The following is a 20,535-nucleotide window of genomic DNA, read 5'->3' as shown; positions in this document are numbered from 1 at the left end:
AAGTGTGAAATCGATCGGATGAACGGTTCTCAAGATACGCGAAGGAGAGTCACATACAGACACAGACGGACAGACAACCGATTCCTTCCTTTATAGTTAGATATGTATGACTAGAAAACATTGACACACAGTGTTAAACCACATCTCAAAGTAATCTCCAGGGCCCTCATTTATCAATGGTGCGTACGCACAGATATGTGCGTAACCCGTGCCTACGATCATTTCTAAGCAAAGTGTGGGACTTATCAATTTGAACGTGTGCTTGACTTTGTGCGTATATTTACGCACAGCTCCGACCGTGCGTACCTGCTGCCCGGTGGTAGAATATGAAGACTACAACGCGGAAATAAGCTTCTGTGCATAGTTTCAACACTGGCATGTTCTGTAGTATGACCCGTATTTCATTATAGTTCATTGTAAAATAGCGAATAGTGTAATTATGGTCAAACCCTATAAATATAGCATTTGGAATAAGTCTTTCTTTCCGTATGAATGCAGCATGGTTTATATATAGGGTTATCGGAATACTATGGGGTGCACTGACTGGGCTCCGCTTGGAACTGTTTTCAGAGATAGCAGATAGGAATTAATGAATGAATGAATGAATGAATGAATGAATGAATGAATGAATGAATGAATGAATGAATGAATGAGGGGCAGTCTAATTGCCGAGAGAACATAAAAAATATTAACTAGAGTCCGCTATACCCGAGACACCTCCTTTATTTGTACCGCAATTTAAGACCGAAATTGGATCGTGGAACAAAACGCACAAATGCCATCCCCATGCACATTCAAGTCAGTCTCCACCCTCGGGTGTTTGGCCACCGGCACGGTCCATCATGATATTGGAGATGGATCGAGCAATAGACTGTTACTGTACCACCCATGTAGCTGTCAAAGCTCCATCACAAATGCAGTTATGTGAATAGAAAGGTTATTGTATATGCTCTCGTATTATTGTTTATATAGGCTACCTAATACCGACATCAAAATGGATTGTATGCCTCTACAAATCATATGCAGGTAGAAAATTTACGGAAAATCCGTCGCGATTTGGAATGAAATTTATGGAGAACTTTAATCCCTGGGTATTAATCGAACGAAACAAAGAAAAAGCAGTCATATTCCAGCATGGTTATTAATGACACCAATGGCAAACAGTGGTTAACAGTCTTTATTAGTGTTTGCGCTGCCCAGGCAGCAATGGTCTTTAGGAAGTTAATAGCTATCATATCCGTCTGTTTCCGACATCACCGTGTACATGTCTGTCAGCGTATTTCTCCCAGTCTGTTTCCGACATCACCGTGTACATGTCTGTCAGCGTATTTCTCCCAGGCATTCGCTCGGCTTAGTCCACTTTTCCACATTTCATGGGGGTGTTTCATTACCATATATGGTTAATTACGGGCGGTTCTATATGCAAATACGTAAAACCGTGCACGAGCGTGGAGCGTAGATCAAGTGATATTTATCAACACAGAGTACTTGCAGGTGTGCGTGGGACACGTCTACGCACGTGTGATAAATCCCGATTTTTCTGTACGTACACACATTCTAAATTCTGTGTTTAAGAACGAAAATAGAACACTTTCTAAGAATTATTGATAAATGAGGGCCCTGGGTTCCATCTTTCAGATGATGTATAACACTTCTATGTAGCTTTCAGATTATGTATAATACTTCTATGTAGCTTTCAGATTATGTATAACACTTCTATGTAGTTTTCAGATTATGTATATAACACTTCCGTGTAGCTTTCAGATTATGTATAACACTTCTATGTAGCTTTCAGATTATGTACATAACACTTCCGTGTAGCTTTCAGATTATGTATAACACTTCTATGTAGTTTTCAGATTATGTATAACACTTCTATGTAGTTTTCAGATTATGTATAACACTTCTGTGTAGCTTTCATATTATGTATAACACTTCTATGTAGCTTTCAGATTATGTACAACACTTCTATGTAGCTTTCAGATTATGTACAACACTTCTATGTAGCTTTCAGATTATGTACATAACACTTCTGTGTAGTTTTCAGATTATGTATAACACTTCTATGTATCTTTCAGATGATGTACAGTATAACACTTCTATGTAGCATCTACCGGTGACCTTGTATCCCCCCTCATGTTCCCCCACGCACTCTGCCTCCAAAATGTAAGGCTCAGAGGGATGAAATGGAATTACACGGCACCCTTAATCACGCAGAGTTAATACATATACTTGCATCAGAAGCCTTCAGTGCCTGGACTAGTGGACTCTACTGGCTTTCTCGTGCTCATTCCAGCTCCAACACCTCAATCCGTTTGCTATGGATGTGTTGTGTATTTCCGTTACCTCTACTGTGTTCCAGATGATGTGAACACAGTCATGTACAGTTATGGTCATCATTGTTGCAGCTAAAGTGTCCGAATTCTGAATTCTTTATCCCTCGTATGTGACACAGATCTAATGTCCAAATCAGTGCGAATGGAAAAAGGCTTCACAGAGTAAAAAAAGGGGGGGGGGATGCCATTCAAATCTGGGTCACATTGATATGTAGTAAAACGTCAGATACCGAGGTATTATATTTCAATGCTCAAATTGGAATTTGTCACCACTGCTGTGGTCATTTGGTGGAAGTTTTACGTCATTCACCGGAGACAATCCTATTTCACTATTACTTTATATTCTGATTACATTTGAACGCTGTCAGTCAAATTGTCATATTTGATGTTTACTTGCACTTGTCCTCAACCCCACCTTTTCCTCTCTATCTTCCTCTCCTCTCTATCTTCCTCTCTTCTATCTTCCTCTTCTCCTCTCCTCTATCTTCCTCTCCTCTATCTTCTCTCCTCTCCTCTATCTTCCTCTCCTATATCTTCCTATCCTCTCCCCTCCTCTCTTCTCTCCTCTATCTTCCTCTCCTCCTCTCCCTCTCCTATATCTTCCTCCCCTCTATCATCCTCTCCTCTATCATCCTCAAGTTCAAGTTCAAGTTCTTTAATAGTTGTCATACAGAAGTACAGAATACTTTCATACAAAATGCTTCTTACTGTTACGCTCCAGAGACTGTGCTAGACAAGATAGTATCAAATAACATAATAACATAATATAGCATGAATTTAGAAGAAGAAAATGAGGTCACAGTTGTTCGGTATAGACATATGTACAATGTTCTGAGTTACCATATAATATACAATACACAATACTATGCAGTGTACTAATGTACAGTACTATCTAGTGCAAAGCAGAAATGGGATGAGGTACAATTTAGGTACAATTTACAGTAAGGTGTACGAGTTGTAGTGCAATCCTTCATCCATAAATATAAAGTGTGGGGAGTGGGTGCTACAGTGTGTTTGTTTAAAGTGGTGTGTGCTATAAAGTTGTGTAGTGGGTGCTACAGTGTGTTGTTTAAAGTGAGTGTGTGCGTGTGGATGTGTGTGCTATGTGTGTTTGGTGGTTGTTGTGTGGTAGTGTTCATTCATTGTTCGTTCATTGTTCCTCTATCTTCTTCCTCTCCTCTTCTTCCTCTCTCTATCTTCCTCTTCTCCTCTCTCTTCTTCCTTCCTCTCTCCTTCCTCTCCTCTATCTTCCTCTCCTCTATCTCCTCTCCTCTCTTTCTCTATCTTCCTCTCCTCCTATCCTCTCCCCTCCTCTATCTTCCTCTCTCCTCTCCCTCTCCTCTATCTCCTCCTCTATCTTCCTCTCCTCTCCTCCTCTCCTCCTCTCCCTCCTCCTCTCTCTCCTCTCTCTTCTCCTCCTCTCCTCTCCTCTCCTCTCCTCTCTCTCCTCTCCTCTCCTCTCCTCCTCTCTCCTCTCCTCTCCTCTCTCTCCTCTCCTCTCCTCTCCTCTCCTCTCCTCTCTCTCCTCTCCTCTCCTCTCCTCTCCTCTCCTCTCCTCTCCTCTCCTCTCCTCTCCTCTCCTCTCCCTCCTCTCCTCTCCTCTCCTCTCCTCTCCTTCTCTCCTCTCCTCTCCCTCCTCTCCTTCTCTCCTCTCTCTCTCTCTCCTCTCCTCTCCTCTCCTCTCCTCCTCTCCCTCTCCTCTCTCTCCTCTCCTCTCCTCTCCTCTCCTCTCTACCTTCATCTCTCTCTCTCTCCTCTCCTCTCCTTCATCTCCTCTCCTCTCCTCTCCTCTCCTCTCCTCTCCTCTCCTCTCCTCTCCTCTGCCTCTTGTCTCCCAGATCCCGCAGTACTTATGGAACTCAGAGACCCAGGGCTGGTTGTTAGGAGCCTTCTTCTTTGGCTACCTCTGCACCCAGATCCCAGGCGGCTACCTGTCGGGTCACTATGGTGGGTCATTATTCCTGGGAGGGGGGGTGCTGGGCACCGCCATTCTGACCCTCCTCACCCCCCTGGCTGCCGAGATGGGATCCTATTGGCTGTTTGGACTAAGGGCGCTGGAGGGATTTGGGGAGGTAAGAATGTGTTTTAAAGATAGAGGATGGTGGTATATATACAGTGTGAGATCTGAGGAGGGTTTGTGTGTGTATGAAGAATGTATTGAATACAGTGGTATATTAGCTTTTTAGTATTAAATTAGTGGATTTCATTAGTGGTTTTAAACAACCGTCTGAAAAATATATTTTTAGTCCAAAGCCTTCCATTGTGGTGAATATTGCTGTCCTGTGTCTGTCTGTCACCCAGCACACCATGCAGATTTAAGATACAAAATTCAAGAGGTTTATTTATCACATACATACCATGGGCATACAGTGAAATGCGGTTGGCCATGTCCGCTTCGATTGTGCAATAAAAGATTGTACTATTGTACAATAGTAAATAGTAATAAAATAAGTAGAATAGACATGATAAAATAGACATGTTAATAAATCCTGACATAATTGCAATACAATGTTGAGCTACGACTTAAAGGCACTGGGTCCTATGTACACTACTGTACAATATACAGTTTTACTTCTATGTCCCTATGCTATACTTGCTATTACTAACTATACTATGCAACAAGTTATTTTCTTAAAGTGTCTTTTTTCCCTTCCTTAGTGTCACGTGCACACGTCTATTTTGTTGCCTTATTTGTACACGTGAAGCACTTTGTATCAAACTGTGTTTGTGTGAAAGCGTTTAACAAATAAATTACACTTTTTAAAAAGATTTTTAATGACATCAAACCTGATGTGTGTACGGCTGTGTCTCTGTCTGTCCTCTGTCTGTCTGTCTGTCTGTCTGTCTGTCTGTCTGTCTGTCTGTCTGTCTGTCTGTCTGTCTGTCTGTCTGTCTGTCTGTCTCTGCCTGTCTGTCTGTCTGTCCCCACAGGGTGTGACGTTTCCAGCTATGATGGCCATGTGGGCTCGCTGGGCCCCTCCGATGGAGCGCTCTCGCCTGATGACCTTGTCGGGCGCCGGGGCGAACTTTGGAGCCTTCGTGGCTCTTCCCCTCACCGGCTACATCTGTCAGACCCTGGGCTGGCCTGCAGTCTTCTACCTCTGTGGTGAGAGAGAGAGAGAGAGAGAGAGAGAGAGAGAGAGAGAGATAGAGATAGAGATAGAGATAGAGATAGAGAGGGAGGGAGGGAGGGAGGGAGGGAGGGAGGGAGGGAGGGAGAGAGAGAGAGAGAGAGAGAGAGAGAGAGAGAGAGAGAGAGAGAGAGAGAAATCAAGTCTGTGGAGAGAGAGAGAGAGAAATCAAGTCTGTGGAGAGAGAGATAGAGAGAATGAGAGAAAACTTAAAACTGGAGAGAGAGAGAGAAATCAAATGTCTGTCATTGCAGAATGGGTACAGTACAGTACAGCTCAATACACACAATTGTTAAGGGGATGCAGACCAGAGAAAGACGTTCGCCTTGTTTACATCAGGGTCCTCCATTTTCAATTCATAATGAAAAAGTGTGATACCAGGAAAAGAGATGGATCTGCTGTATCAGGAGAGGTCAGGGGTCATCCAGAAGGAGCGTTGTAACTGAAAGCTGAAAGATCTGAATGGGGATGTTTGAGTCAGTAAATCCCATGAAAATAACAGAAGCGCTGAGTGCTTTGCGTGAAGGCCAGAGGATCCTACCTAATGGACTGCTAATGGTTACATGTGTCATCAACACTGAGCAATTGGAGAAGGCTAAGAAGTTGGGAAAGGCGTCTGGGAGGAGGTCATCCCTGAGGTTAAATCTGGAACTAACGGGAGTTATTTATGGGGTATGTGCTGATATTTCAGAGACAGATCTATCGGAGAAGATCAAGCGATTCAAAGCTTGTGAGGGTGGGGGTCGAGTTACCCCGGTCCTCCTGATTACCTTCGGGGATAATCAAATCAAGTCAAATCAAATCAAATCAAATCACATTTGTATAGCCCGAAATCACAACAAATTGCCCCCTTTGCCTTCACAGATCTAAACAGATCACAATAGATCCACAACCAAAAACACCGTAAAATCCACAATTTTGCAACACCCCCAGACTCCCCAATGAAGATAAGGAAAGAATAAAACCTAGCAATAGGGGGGAAAACTTGGGGAGAAACCTCAGATGGGCAATTCAAAGAACAAAAAAGCATTAGGAATACAAGCGCTGAGGCGGTTAGGTGGTCGAGCGGAGATTGCGTTCGTCACCAGCCCCGGAGCTGTGAGCTTGATTCGCCTGTTCGAATCCAGCTCACAGCTCCGGGGTTGTCACCAGCTTGGCTGGCCGTCTGCACTGATACAATTGGCTGTATTAGAGGGTGGGAGAAGCTGGCGGGGTGGGTCCGGGTCGTTGTAAACAGCGACTCCTACAGTTCGGTCGGGGCGCCTGCTAAGCGCGGATTGGACGTGAGGGGGATAGTGTGGTCCTCCCACACGCTACGCCCTCTCGATGAGAATCCGCGCTGCCAGGTGAAAAGAAGCGGTGATTGGCTGGACGTGTGTCGGAGGAAGCATGTGGTAGCCTCCACTCTCCCAGATGATCTGACTGTGGGGGGTAAAGCGCAGCGACCAGGAAGGGACTGGGAATTGGCATACGACTAACATTGGGATGGGAGAAAATCGGAGGAAAATGGAGGGGGAAAAAGACCAAAAAAAAAAAAAGGAATACAAGCGCTGGTATGAAAAACAAGATGGTGGCTCATTGATCACACCACCTTGATGTTTTGCCATCAAGAGTTTTGGCAAGTTGAAATCTGCTCAGGACTAGAATGTGTGACAGTGGAGATCTGGAGTTCTTTTTTAATTTTTAATTTTATCCACTTTTTCTCATATTTTTTTCTATTTTTCTCCCATCCCAATTTCACTGTGCCAATTCTCCCCTCCCCTGTCTTGAACGTTGCTCGCATATGCCCCCCACTGGCCGGTTGTAGGGAGGATAGAAGCCTTGCATCACGTGTCCCCTCCGATACACGAGGAGGCAGCCTGTCACATCTTTTCACCTGCCAGCGCAGCCTCTCATTGGCGAGGTGTAACGTGTGGGAGGCTCACACTACCCCCACCATTTCCTGTCTCTGCTGTGCAGGCGTCCCCCAACCGACCTGTAGGAGTCGCTGTCCACAACGTCCAGATTACCACCCATCGACTTCCACCCGCTTACTCTGCCAATTGAGTTAGGATGACGGCCGGCCCAAGCCGGAGGCAACGCTGACAGCCAGATTCGAACCCGGTGTCTCTTGCGTTGGTGACAAGCGCAATGTCCGCTGCGCCGCCCGGAGATCTGGAGTTTTCATGGGAGGTTGACTGTAGTCAATCTATACAATCCCTGTAAATGGTTGACTATGGCAGAATTTGAGAATATCATGAGGGAAATTACATCTCCGGTTATATGGGTTGGAGATTTTAATGCTCATAAGTCATAACCCATTGTGGGGCAACAGTGGCTCGGGAGGTAGAGCAGTGGTCTGGTAATCCGGAGGTCCCGGTTTGATTCCCGCTCCTCCCGGGCAGTGTGTCGAAGTGTCCTTGAGCAAGACTCTTGACCCCTAACTACTCCCGGTGAGCAGGTTGACACCTTGCATGGTTGCCTCCGCCGTCGGTGTGTGAATGTGTGAGTGAATGGGTCAAATGTGAGGAACAAATTGTAAAGTCACTTTGAAAAGTCAACGAAAAGTCAACGGAGAAGAAAAAGAAAGAGAGAGATAGACACACACACACACACACACACACACACTCGCTGATAACAAACAAATCATTACACATGGGCAAAACAGAGTCCATTCTCTTCGGTTCAAATAACAAACTCAGCAAGACCGACGGCTTCTCAGTTACAGTGGGTGACAATATTGTCACAAGGAAAGAAGATATTACCTACCTGGGTTCCATCCTAGAGGCAAATCTTTCCTGTGACAAAATGGCATCCAATGTAATAAAAAAAGTCAACCAACGAACTCGATTCTTGTACCGGATCTCCTCTCTGGTAAACAAGAATACCCTGAAGACTCTGGCAGGAGCACTCATTCAAGGGTACTACGACTATGCTTGCACCTCATGGTACCAAAGCACCTCAAAGGCGCTAAAAACTAAATTACAAACATCTCAAAACAAACTGGTCAGACTACTGCTTGACCTGACTCCTAGAACCCACCTCACCCCTGCCCACTTTGACAAACCTAGGATGGCTTAGAGTAGACGACAGAGTACAGCAACTTGCAATGGGCCTGGTCTACAAGATACACTACACGACCAAGGTACCCATGTACATGTCAAAATACTTCCCAAAGGTCAGTGAATACCACGATCACAACACCAGAGGGAGCTCCACAAATCATGTTAAACCCAGATTCGGCTCAAACAAGGGACTAAACACGTTTCGCAATTATGCCACATCAATGTGGAACGCCCTACCCAAAGCTGTAAAGGAATGTGAATCACTACCCACTTTCAAAAACACTCTCAAAAAACACCTACGGGAGACTGCAATTCGAAACTGGCCCCTGTAAATGTCCTAACACAACCCCCCCCAATGTACAGTAAATTACCAAGTATGGTCTTGTCAATATTCCAATGTACAGATTTGCTTGTTCAGTTGTACAGTTGTACACACACACACACACACACACACACACACACACACACACACACACACACACACACACACTTGACTCATATGTGACTTACCCTGTCCTAGTTTTTGGTCACATTAACCCCCCATCCCCCCAGACACAATTTGAGCTTTAAAGGGACACTTCACAAAAAAACCATGCAGATTTATTTTTTGCGCATAATTTCACACACATCCGAAAACTTTAAACAGTTTTGCACACATTCAGTTTGACAGTTATTGAGAGTAAATGAGTTTGAATATGGCCACCAGTGATGTCATCGGGGACATTGAATCCTTGTAATTACAGCTCTATTAAATGATAAGGTAGCAGTCCCTATAATCTACATAATTTCATTGAGCTGTAATCAACATTTGAAAAACAACAACAACAACAACAACAAAAACAACAAAAACATCAAACGAGCGCTTTTTGACTGAAAATGACAGAACGTGTTATATTATGCACGCTGACTTACATAGACGCTATGTTTACAAATGAGCAGATTTGCTCTCGGCCTCTTTTCCTAAGTTTCTCTTTGTGTTTTTCCGTGTCCTGCTATTAAATCTGGTTCAGTACAAATTTCTGATGCGTTATAGAACTTTATAAAGACCAAACTGTGAACTATCTCTCTCTCTCTCCCCATCTCTCTCTCCCCATCTCTCTCTCTCCCCATCTCTCTCTCTCTCTCTCTCTCTCTCTCTCTCTCTCTCTCTCTCTCTCTCTCTCTCTCTCTCTCTCTCTCTCTCTCTCTCTCTCTCTCTCTCTCTCTATCTCTCTCTATCTCTCTCTATCTCTCTCTCTTTCTCAGGGGGTATCGGTTGCCTCTGGTCATTGTTTTGGTTCATGCTGGTATCAGATGACCCTCGCACCCATCGTCGAATCAGCAAAGAGGAAAGAGATTACATCATCAGCTCCATAGGATCTCAGGTATGTTTTAAAAGATTGAATCTAGTCACTGATTCACTGAGTCTCAGTATCAGAAACACTGCATTTCTAAATCAGTCTAGTCTGATTCGACAAGCTGGATGTAGCCAATTACTTAAACATCTTCTTCACAAACATAGCCACAACACTGGTAAACAAACTACCCTCCCACTCAGGGCATTATGGGGTAGAACACATAGTAGCATACTACAAAAACCTAGGGGTCCACAAAGACGACTTCAAACTTGAAATGGTAACAACCGATGAGGTACTCAAAAAATTGAGCGCCCTCCAACCTAACAAGGCCACTGGCCATGACAACATCCCCTCCAAATTCCTCAGAGACGCAGCAGCCGCCATCACCCCAGTCATCACACACATAATAAACCTCTCTATAAAACAGGGGCACGTCCCCAAGGACTTCAAAATTGCGAGAGTGACCCCTCTACACAAAAAGGGCAGCAAATTAGACCCAGGCAACTACCGCCCTGTTTCTATTCTTACCTCCATCTCGAAAGTCATGGAGAAAATAGTCTACGAACAGGTCGAAAAGTACCTGGCGGAAAAAAACCTAATCTACGAATTCCAATCTGGCTTCAGAACGTCCCACTCCACTGACACATGCCTCCTCTATTTGAACGACCACATCAAACAAGAGGTGGACGCTGGCAAATACTGCGGCATGGTCATGCTGGACCTACAAAAGGCCTTCGACACTGTCAATCACTCCATTCTAATGGACAAGCTAAAAGCAATTGGTTTTGATAGCCTATCAGTGAGCTGGATGCAATCCTACCTGGAGGGGAGAGAACAGATGGTAGAGGTAAACGGTACTCTATCCCCCCCCCTCACAGTGAGCTGTGGTGTTCCACAAGGAAGCATACTAGGACCGCTACTCTTCCTAATTTATGCAAATGACATGTCGTCAGCCTGTGACTGCAACTTGTTCCTGTTTGCGGACGACTCAGCCCTGCTGGTCTCTGACAAGAACAAATTGCAGGTTGAAAAAACCCTCAGCACGGAACTAGGCAAAATCTGCATATGGCTCGCTGATAACAAACTATCATTACACATGGGCAAAACAGAGTCCATTCTCTTCGGTTCAAATAACAAACTCAGCAAGACCGACGGCTTCTCAGTTACAGTGGGTGACAATATTGTCACAAGGAAAGACGAAATTACCTACCTGGGTTCCATCCTAGAGGCAAATCTTTCCTGTGACAAAATGGCATCCAATGTAATAAAAAAAGTCAACCAACGAACTAGATTCTTGTACCGGATCTCCTCTCTGGTAAACAAGAATACCCTGAGGACTCTGGCAGGAGCACTCATTCAAGGGTACTATGACTATGCGTGCACCTCATGGTACCAAAGCACCTCAAAGGCGCTTAAAACAAAATTACAAACATCACAAAACAAACTGGTCAGACTACTACTTGACCTGAACCCCAGAACCCACCTCACCCCTGCCCACTTTGCCAACCTAGGATGGCTTAGAGTAGACGACAGAGTACAGCAACTTGCAATGGGCCTGGTCTACAAGATACACTATACGACCGGGGTGCCCATGTACATGTCAAAATACTTCCCAAAGGTCAGTGAATACCACAACCACTACACCAGAGGAAGCTCAACAAATCATGTTAAACCCAGATTCGGCTCAAACAAGGGACTAAACACGTTTCGCAATTATGCCACAACAATGTGGAACGCCCTACCCAAAGCTGTAAAGGAATGTGAATCCCTGCCCACATTCAAAACCGCCCTTAAAGAGCACCTACGGGAGGCTGCAATTCGAAACTGGCCACCGTAAATGCCCAAAACCCCCACCACCTCCTAATAGACAGTCTCCTCCCCACCGCATGTATATATTCCCTCCCCGCCGTATGTATATTCCCCTCCCACCCACCCACCCCCTCCTAATGTACAGTCCCCTCCCCATCATATGTATATACTCTATCAGGATCTAGGGGTAACAGTACTGTATATTTGAATACCGCCTATGTCACAAATGTATCAGTACTAAATACCTATATGTCCCTATGCCATAAATGTCATGTATGTTATGTATGTCATAAATGTCTATATGAATTGAAAATGGGGGACCCTGATGGAAACAAGACAAACGTCTTTCTCAGGTCTGCATCCCCTTAACAATTGTATGTATTGAGCCGTACTGTATTGTACCCATTCTGCAATCTGTTAAATAAAGTTTTCATTCATTCATTCATTCAGTTCAACACTATTTTGCAAGTCACTGCATCTTGGAGGTTTAGTGCCCCCCTGTGGTTGGTTTAAGAAATGCAAACAACCCCAATGTTTTTCCACTGATAAGAGTGCAGTGATGATGGGTTCAGACTAGGGATGCTCGATGTTGGCTTTTTTACCTATATTGTCCAACTCTTCATTTCCGATACCGATATCAACCGATACCGATATATGCAGGGTTTCCCCCCCCCAAAAAACGGAATAATTTCAGGTAATTAACATTACATATCTCTTATCGTGGAATTAACACAACATTATGCATACTTTTGACAATAAAAAAAATTTCCTCTGTTTCCTCCTTCCTCTCCCCCCCTCCCCCGTCCTCGGTCCCGTCTGCCAGGGTACCGGTCACGGCTGGTCCGTGCCACTGCTGCCCATGCTGCTGTCGGTGCCTCTGTGGGGCATCATCATCTCCCAGATGTGCGCCAACTGGTCCTACTACACCCTGCTCACCTCCCTGCCCACATACATGAACACCGTGCTGCACTTTGACCTCAAATCGGTAAGGATTTAGGGGTTCTCTCACCTTCTTATTTGACCCCATATTGAGGCGATTTTTTTTTATTTAAAAAAAATTATAAAAGTAAGTTGTGGGTTCCCACATTCCACAGATACATACAGTGGCACATATTCACAAAGCTGAAGGGACCCAGTGACCATTATTATTCAAACTGACTCTAGATCAGTGTTCCTTCAGTATTATTCAAACTGACAGACTGAAGCTGACTCTAGATCAGTATTCCTTCAGTATTTGTGAACATGGACCAGTGTTTTCACTCCTCGTGGTCTGATCCAGGATCCAAGTGAACATGTTCCCTCCCTGCGCTGTGCTCCCTGTAGTGACTCTCTTTATCTCCCTCTCCCTCATCTCCCTCTCTCTCCCCCCTCTCCCCCATCTCTCTCCCCCCCTCTCTCTCTCTCCCCCCCTCTCCCCATCTCTCCCCCCCTCTCTCTCTCTCTCCCCCCTCCCCCCCCCCCTCTCTCTCTCCCCTCTCCCTCTCTCTCTCCCCCTTCCCTCTCTCCCCCCTCTCTCTCTCCAGAATGCCTTCCTCTCAGGCCTGCCCTACCTCGGCGGGTGGTTCTTCTCTCTGTTGTCTGGTGTGGCAGCAGACTGCCTCATTGAGAGGAGGCTGCTCAGTGTCACCGCAGTACGCAAGACATTCACTGTCACAGGCAAGGGGACTTTTACTTTGAAGAGATTTACTTTACTTTGATTACAGTAAGGTATCATCAAACTGCATTGTTTCGGATGTGTGTGTGTGTTTGTGTGACACAATGTAATGATATGTATTATTTATTGACTACCTCTGTGGTCGTATGGTTTTTGTTGTTGTCTAAATTAATAAGAAAAAGTAAGTATTAAGTCAGATTTCTCAATAAATTACTTTAGAAATATTTGAGAATTTTAATCAAATATTACTTTCATTTTGACACATTCCATTACCGTGCTGTTCGATATGATCAGATGGATACTTAACATGTGATTATTCACGACTAAGCAGATATCGTGACACATATATATTGGAAAAAGGTCCTTCTTAAAGTTTCAAGTTCAAGTTTCTTTATTAGTTGTCATACAGAAATACAGAATACTTTTGCATGAAATGCTTCTTTATGTTTTGTGCTAGATAAAATAACAAGATCAAATAGTATAATATAAGTATAAAATAGAAAGTCAAGTACGTAAACAAGTGTAAACAAAACAAACAATTTCAATATACATATATATATACAGTATATGTACAGTCTATACAATGCAGATACAATTCTACAATACAGTGTAGAAATGGTGAGGTATAGCTTAGCTTGTGGTGCCACCTTGTGGTGGTGAGGTGCAATGAGGTGCATGAGATTGATGCCAATAAATATAAAGTGTGTTAGTGTCTAAAGTGGGTAAAGTGGGTGCTACAGTGTGTTGTTTATTTAAAGTGAGTGTGTGCGTGTGGATGTGTGTGTTGTGGGTGTATTTGATGGTCTGTTATTGTTCATTGTTCATTGAGCATCCTGATGGCCTGGGGATAGAAGCTCCTTCTGAGTCTCTCTGTGCTTGCCATGAGACTCCGGTATCTCTTGCCTGACCGCAGCAGTTCAAAGAGGCAGTTGTTTGGGTGGCTGGGGTCTTTGATTATTCTCTTAGCCTTACCCATGCACCGCTTGTTGTAAATGTCTTGGAGAGTGGGAAGCCCCCCTCCAATTGTGCGTTTGGCTGAACGGGCCACTCTCTGTAGTCTGCTACCGTCTTGTGCAGTGCTATTCCCAAACCAGGAGATGATATTGCCAGTCAGGATGCTCTCTATTGTGCATGAGTAGAAGTTCTTGAGGATCTTCTGACTCACTTTGAACTTCCTTAGGCGCCTAAGGAAGTAGAGGCGTTGTTGTGCCTTCTTGATAACACTGTCAATGTGTGTGGTCCATGTCAAGTCCTCGGATATGTGGACTCCGAGGTACTTAAAACTGTTCACTCTCTCAACCGGTGCCCCGTCGATGCTGAGGGGGCTGTAGTCCCTGACCCCTGACCTCCTAAAGTCCACAATCATCTTTTTTGTTTTGCTGACGTTCAGGGAGAGGCTGTTCTCTTGACACCATCCCGCTAGAACCTTTACCTCTTCCAGGTAGGCCCTCTCGTCGTTTGCAGAGATCAGGCCCACCACTACTGTGTCGTCAGCAAATTTGATGATTGTGTTGTTGTTCCGCTGTGCCACACAGTCATGTGTGTACAGGGAGTAGAGGAGGGGACTCAGAACACAGCCCTGGGGGGCCCCTATGTTGAGAGTGATGGATGAGGAGGTGCAGTTGCCTGCACTCACCACCTGGGGTCTGCCCGTCAGGAAGTCCAAGACCCACTGGCAGAGGTCATAGTTCAAGCCCAGGTCCCTGAGCTTGGCTATGAGTTTGGAGGGGACTATGGTATTGAATGCTGAGCTGTAGTCGATGAATAGCATTCTCACATAGTTCCCCTGCCTCTTGTCCAGGTGTGATGCTGCTGTGTGCAGCACATGGGCTATGGCGTCCTCCGTGGACCTGTTAGGGCGGTATGCAAATTGCAGGGGGTCCAGGTTGATGGGGAGGGAGGAACAGATGTAGCCCTTCACTAGCTTCTCAAAGCACTTCATGGCTATGTAGGTGAGAGCTACAGGGCGGTAGTCATTGAGACAAGCGGGCTTGGATTTTTTTGGTACAGGGATAATGGTGGACTTCTTCAGACAGGTGGGGATGACAGCCTGTTCTAAGGACAGGTTAAATATGTCAGTGAATACCGGGGCCAGTTGGTCGGCACAGACTTTTAGGACGCGGCCGGGGATACCGTCCGGTCCTGCTGCCTTCCTGATATTCACTTTCTTAAAGGTCCTCCTCACCTCATGTTCTGTTATCCTGAACACTGAGTCTCTATTGGCAGTGGCCACCCCCTCCATTGCAGTGGTTTGTATGCTGGTGTTGTTATTCACAGCCTCAAACCTCACATAGAAGGTATTGAGATCATTTGCCAAGTGGATGTCACTGTTCAGCTTGAGGGAGGTGCCTTTGTAATCTGTCATTGTTTTGAGGCCCTGCCACATACCTCTAGAGTCAGCCTGTTCATATTGAAGTTAAATTTTATCCCTGTAGCGCCGTTTTGCCTCTATTACTGTCCTCCTTACGTTGTATCTCGCCACCTTGCAAGGACGCTGGAAGGGGGGGTGCGGCAGGGGCTGCAGCACCCCCTGCTGGATGGGAGTGTAACTGCAACTGCAAGGTTGTTTTGGATTTTATTCCACATTTGTAACCGAGGCTACTCATGTCACAGAGCGAAGCGGCACTGCAGATTTACCCTACTCTTGGAATTCATTCAGATCGTCATAGGGGCGCTGTCTCGATAATGCAGTGTTATTAACAGCGTGTAGCCGACGCATGAACCGGTTGGGATTCGAATAGACGCGGCCTGGAAGCGTCAACGCGGAACTGGAAATCCGTTGGTAAAAAAATAGACACAGCGGCTGCGCCCTGCCTGGGATAGGTTTGGGACGCGTGTAGCTTAATGCCAGCGGAAGAGTGCAAGAGCGCTTCCGCATTCTTCGCCGCGCATGCGCATGAGGTCCTCGCTTAGTTCAGACGCCCCATTCAACACGGTGAATCCCAAACTCGAAACTCCGTTAAGCTCCAGAGAGAGAGGCTGAAAACCGCCAGTTCTTGCCCGACGGATGGGAGCCGAATCGCGGATCCGAGTTTTCTGATGAATAGCCCCAAAACATGGAGGTCGCGAACGGCGCCGGCTTCGCTGACCAGAGCTCTCTCAGATTCAAAGTTTTAATCGCAGCCTGGAACATACATGTTTCGGAACCAATGTGTAACTAGACAGTTACAATATAACATTTATATTAATTAACCCAGTTAATGCCTTAACTGAGAACGAGTCTGGTGGTCAATTACTACGGAAATGTTGTGTCTTACTAATAATAACTAATTCCGCGGTCAATAGAAGTCTGTGATACTTTCTGAATATGATTTGGGAATGGGCAGGGTTATAATAGAAGAAAGACAGTGTAAACAATATAATTAACTCTGAATATAATAATGACGAAAAATAAACAGGATACATAACACAACAAGGTGCACTACATATAACCTCATCGCATGCACCTTGTTGTGTATCCTGTTTATTTTTCGTCATTATTATATTCAGAGTTAATTATATTGTTTACACTGTCTTTCTTCTAATATAACCCTGCCCATTCCCAAATCATATTCAGAAAGTATCACAGAGACTTATATTGACAGCGGAGAGCGCTCTTGCACTCTTCCGCTGGCATTATGCTACACGCGTTTGGCACGCTGAATTCGCAGTAAAGGAATATATGAACAAGCCAGCAGAACTATCCGAGCCCCCAGGAGGGTGGTCGTCTGGTCGAAGACCTTTTGCATGTCGGCGATCATGTATGCGGGGAACGAATTGCAGAGGGAGGGCGCAACAGCCAGGTGGGGTAAGCTGGGCTGTGATCAGAACGGTTACATTGTTTGTCTCACACGCTCAGAGCGCGGAGTTGGGCAGCGGTTTTGATTGAAAAGTTTGATTGAAAAGTTTATTAACAGATTGCAGAATGGGTACAGTACAGTACAGCTCAATACATACAATTGTTAAGGGGATGCAGACCAGAGAAAGACTTTCGTCTTGTTTACATCAGGGTCCCCCATTTTCAATTCATCATAGTATCCTCTAGTGAACGAGAGTGTTGGTTATGACGTGACAGACAGTGGAGCTGTTTGCAGATAGCGAGCATTTTGACGTGTTGCGTGGTGGCGATGTCTCGCAGACAATACAACTACAAGTATAATTATATAATATATATATTTTATAAAAAAAAAATTATATAAAAAAAAAAAAAATTAATCAAAAACGATCGATATCTCAGCACCCCCACTTCCCGCGGACTTCCCGCGTCCCTGCCACCTTGTGGTCATTCATGTTGCCTGTCACAGAGTTCACATCGACAACAAACTGAACGGGTCAAAACACACAGAGGCACTCTACAAGAAGGGCCAGAGCCGACTCTACTTCCTCAGAAGGCTGAGGATGTTGAGGATGTTCTATGAGTCGTGGTGGCGGGCTCCTTCTTGTACGCTGTGACCTGCTGGGGCAGCGGACTGAGAGCGGGGACGCAAACAGGCTGGATAAGCTGGTCAGGAAGGCCAGTAACGTGGTAGGGGGTGGAGCTGGTCTCTCTAGCGGTGGTGGCGGAGAGGAGGAGCCTTGCTAAGCTCCAGGCCATCAGGGACAACTGCTCCCACCCACTATACACAGACTTGGCTGACAGGAGGAGCACGTTCAGTGCTAGACTAACACTCCCAAAATGTAGCACTGAACAGCACAGGTCCTTCATTCCGACAGCCATCAGACTCTACAATGCATCACTGTGCCTCACTACATCACTGAGCACAGAGTGACAATTACCATCTTCCTGGACTTTTACTTTTAAAACAACATTGTCAATATTACACTTACAGTACACTTAATGTAGATCTCTGTATTTTTTACTGTATATTTATTAGAATGTACAATACATTACATAGGAAATGTGAATCCCGGACCGTATTTTATTTTATTTGATTATTATAATTTTATTCTTAGGCTTATTTTATTCTTTATTCTTATGCAATTTTTTGTTATTTTTATTCGTGATTTGTTTTGTCTACCTAAATGTTTACTGTGAGCGATTTGTAGTGCCAAATTTTCCTCTGGATGATTAAAGTATTTCTATTCTATCTATTCTATTCTATTGTTTTTTGGCGAAGTGCCCTTTTAATGTTATATCTATTTTATAACCTGAAATAAACACCTTACTATTCCAGCATGCAGGTTAACCTCTCTCCCCCCTCCCCCTCCCCTCAGGTCTGCTGCTTCCCTCTGCCTTCCTGGTGGCGGTGGGCTACGCTGGCTGCAGTGCGGTCATGGTCGTCACCTTCCTCACCCTCTCCGCGACCCTCGGGGGAACCAGTGCTGCCGGGGTCTTTATAAACCAGATCGACATCGCTCCTCGGTGGGTCTTTATGAACCAGATAGTAGGGCTGTCCCCGACTAAGGATTTGGATAGTTGACTTTGATTGGCCGAAATTTGACGTAAAATAAATAAAAATAATAATAGCCCTCTAAAGACAGTGACAGTATTTCTAATATATGTTTCTCCTCCTCTACTCTTAAAGACAGTGACAGTATTTCTAATATGTTTCTCCTCCTCTACTCTTAAAGACAGTGACAGTATTTCTAATATATGTTTCTCCTCCTCTACTCTTAAAGACAGCGACAGTATTTCTAATATGTTTCTCCTCCTCTACTATTTTTTTTTTATCCACTTTTTCTCCCATTTTCTACATTTTCTCCCATCCCAATTTCGTATCATCCAATTCAACCCTCCCCTGTCACGAACGCTGTTTCTTGCCTCCCACAAGCCGGCTGCAATGTGGACTAAGTCATACATAGCACAAGTCCCCTCCGGTACTTGAGGTAACAGCAGTCGCATCTTTTCACCTGCGCAGCTCGATCTCTCAGTGGCGAGGAGTAACGCGTGGGAGGCTAACGCTGCCCCCGACACTTCCTGATTCTACTGCGCAGGCGCACCAACCGACCTGTAGGAGTCGCTGTCCACAACGCCCGATCCCCACCCATCAGTTTCCCACCCCCTAATACAGCCAATGTGTATTAGTATGAACGACCAGCTAAACTGAAAGCAATGTGGAGCGCTGGGCTCGAACAGGCAAGCCCAGCATCTCCGTCATTCGTGGCGAGCGCCTTGCCCACTACGCCACATAGCCGCCCTCTCCTCCTCTACTCTTAAAGACAGTGACAGTATTTCTAATATATGTTTCTCCTCCTCTACTCTTAAAGACAGTGACAGTATTTCTAATATGTTTCTCCTCCTCTACTCTTAAAGACAGTGACAGTATTTCTAATATATGTTTCTCCTCCTCTACTCTTAAAGACAGTGACAGTATTTTTTATATGTTTCTCCTCCTCTACTCTTAAAGACAGTGACAGTATTTCTAATATATGTTTCTCCTCCTCTACTCTTAAAGACAGTGACAGTATTTCTAATATATGTTTCTCCTCCTCTACTCTTAAAGACTGACAGTATTTCTAATATATGTTTCTCCTCCTCTACTCTTAAAGACAGTGACAGTATTTTTTATATGTTTCTCCTCCTCTACTCTTAAAGACTGACAGTATTTCTAATATATGTTTCTCCTCCTCTACTCTTAAAGACAGTGACAGTATTTCTAATATGTTTCTCCTCCTCTACTCTTAAAGACAGTGACAGTATTTCTAATATATGTTTCTCCTCCTCTACTCTTAAAGACAGTGACAGTATTTCTAATATATGTTTCTCCTCCTCTACTCTTAAAGACAGTGACAGTATTTCTAATATATGTTTCTCCCTGCCAGGTATGCTGGTTTCCTTCTCGGCATCACCAATACTTTCGCGACCATCCCCGGTGTCGTGGCACCTATTGTCACAGGGTACCTCACCGAAGATGTAAGGCCCCTTTCCCTCCTCAACTTTCAATTTCAATGTGTTATTTTGCACATCATACCTCTGTGGTAACTCAATCAGCAGTCATCAAATGTATTCAAACACTAATCGTATGTTACAAGACATGATATATCCAGTGAACACTTAAACAGAGAAACAGACACCTATGGGTACAGGAAATGTATCTGACCCGTGGTGGAAACTAAAGTATTCTTTACTCAATTACTGTACTTAAGTACAATTTTGGGTACTTGTGCTTTACTTTGTATTTTCATTTTTGGGACAAACATAAACATTTAATCCATTACATTTTACATTTACATTTCTACATTGCAAAGGAAATATTGTACTTCATACTCAACTACATTAATCTGAACCAATTAGTTACTACTTAC

General features: G+C 44.6%; 1 protein-coding gene across 2 annotated transcripts in view; it reads left to right on the top strand.

Moving 5' to 3' along the window:
- LOC311227099 (sialin) overlaps window positions 1–20,535 on the top strand; it is a 33,141-nt gene that overhangs the window by 8,261 nt on the left and 4,345 nt on the right. For both annotated transcript variants that reach the window (XM_084312637.1, XM_084312636.1), the window contains exons 5-11: window positions 4,175–4,408; window positions 5,268–5,442; window positions 9,757–9,875; window positions 12,481–12,642; window positions 13,181–13,313; window positions 18,505–18,652; window positions 20,053–20,143. In XM_084312637.1, coding sequence (XP_084168763.1) covers window positions 4,175–4,408; window positions 5,268–5,442; window positions 9,757–9,875; window positions 12,481–12,642; window positions 13,181–13,313; window positions 18,505–18,652; window positions 20,053–20,143 — 1,062 coding nt within the window. The remainder of the gene's footprint in view (window positions 1–4,174; window positions 4,409–5,267; window positions 5,443–9,756; window positions 9,876–12,480; window positions 12,643–13,180; window positions 13,314–18,504; window positions 18,653–20,052; window positions 20,144–20,535) is intronic.

Source organism: Notolepis coatsorum (genome assembly GCF_963971535.1).
Source record: "Notolepis coatsorum genome assembly, chromosome: 4".
Classification (NCBI taxonomy): Eukaryota; Metazoa; Chordata; class Actinopteri; order Aulopiformes; family Paralepididae; genus Notolepis; species Notolepis coatsorum.
This window is presented reverse-complemented; position numbering and strand designations above follow the sequence as displayed.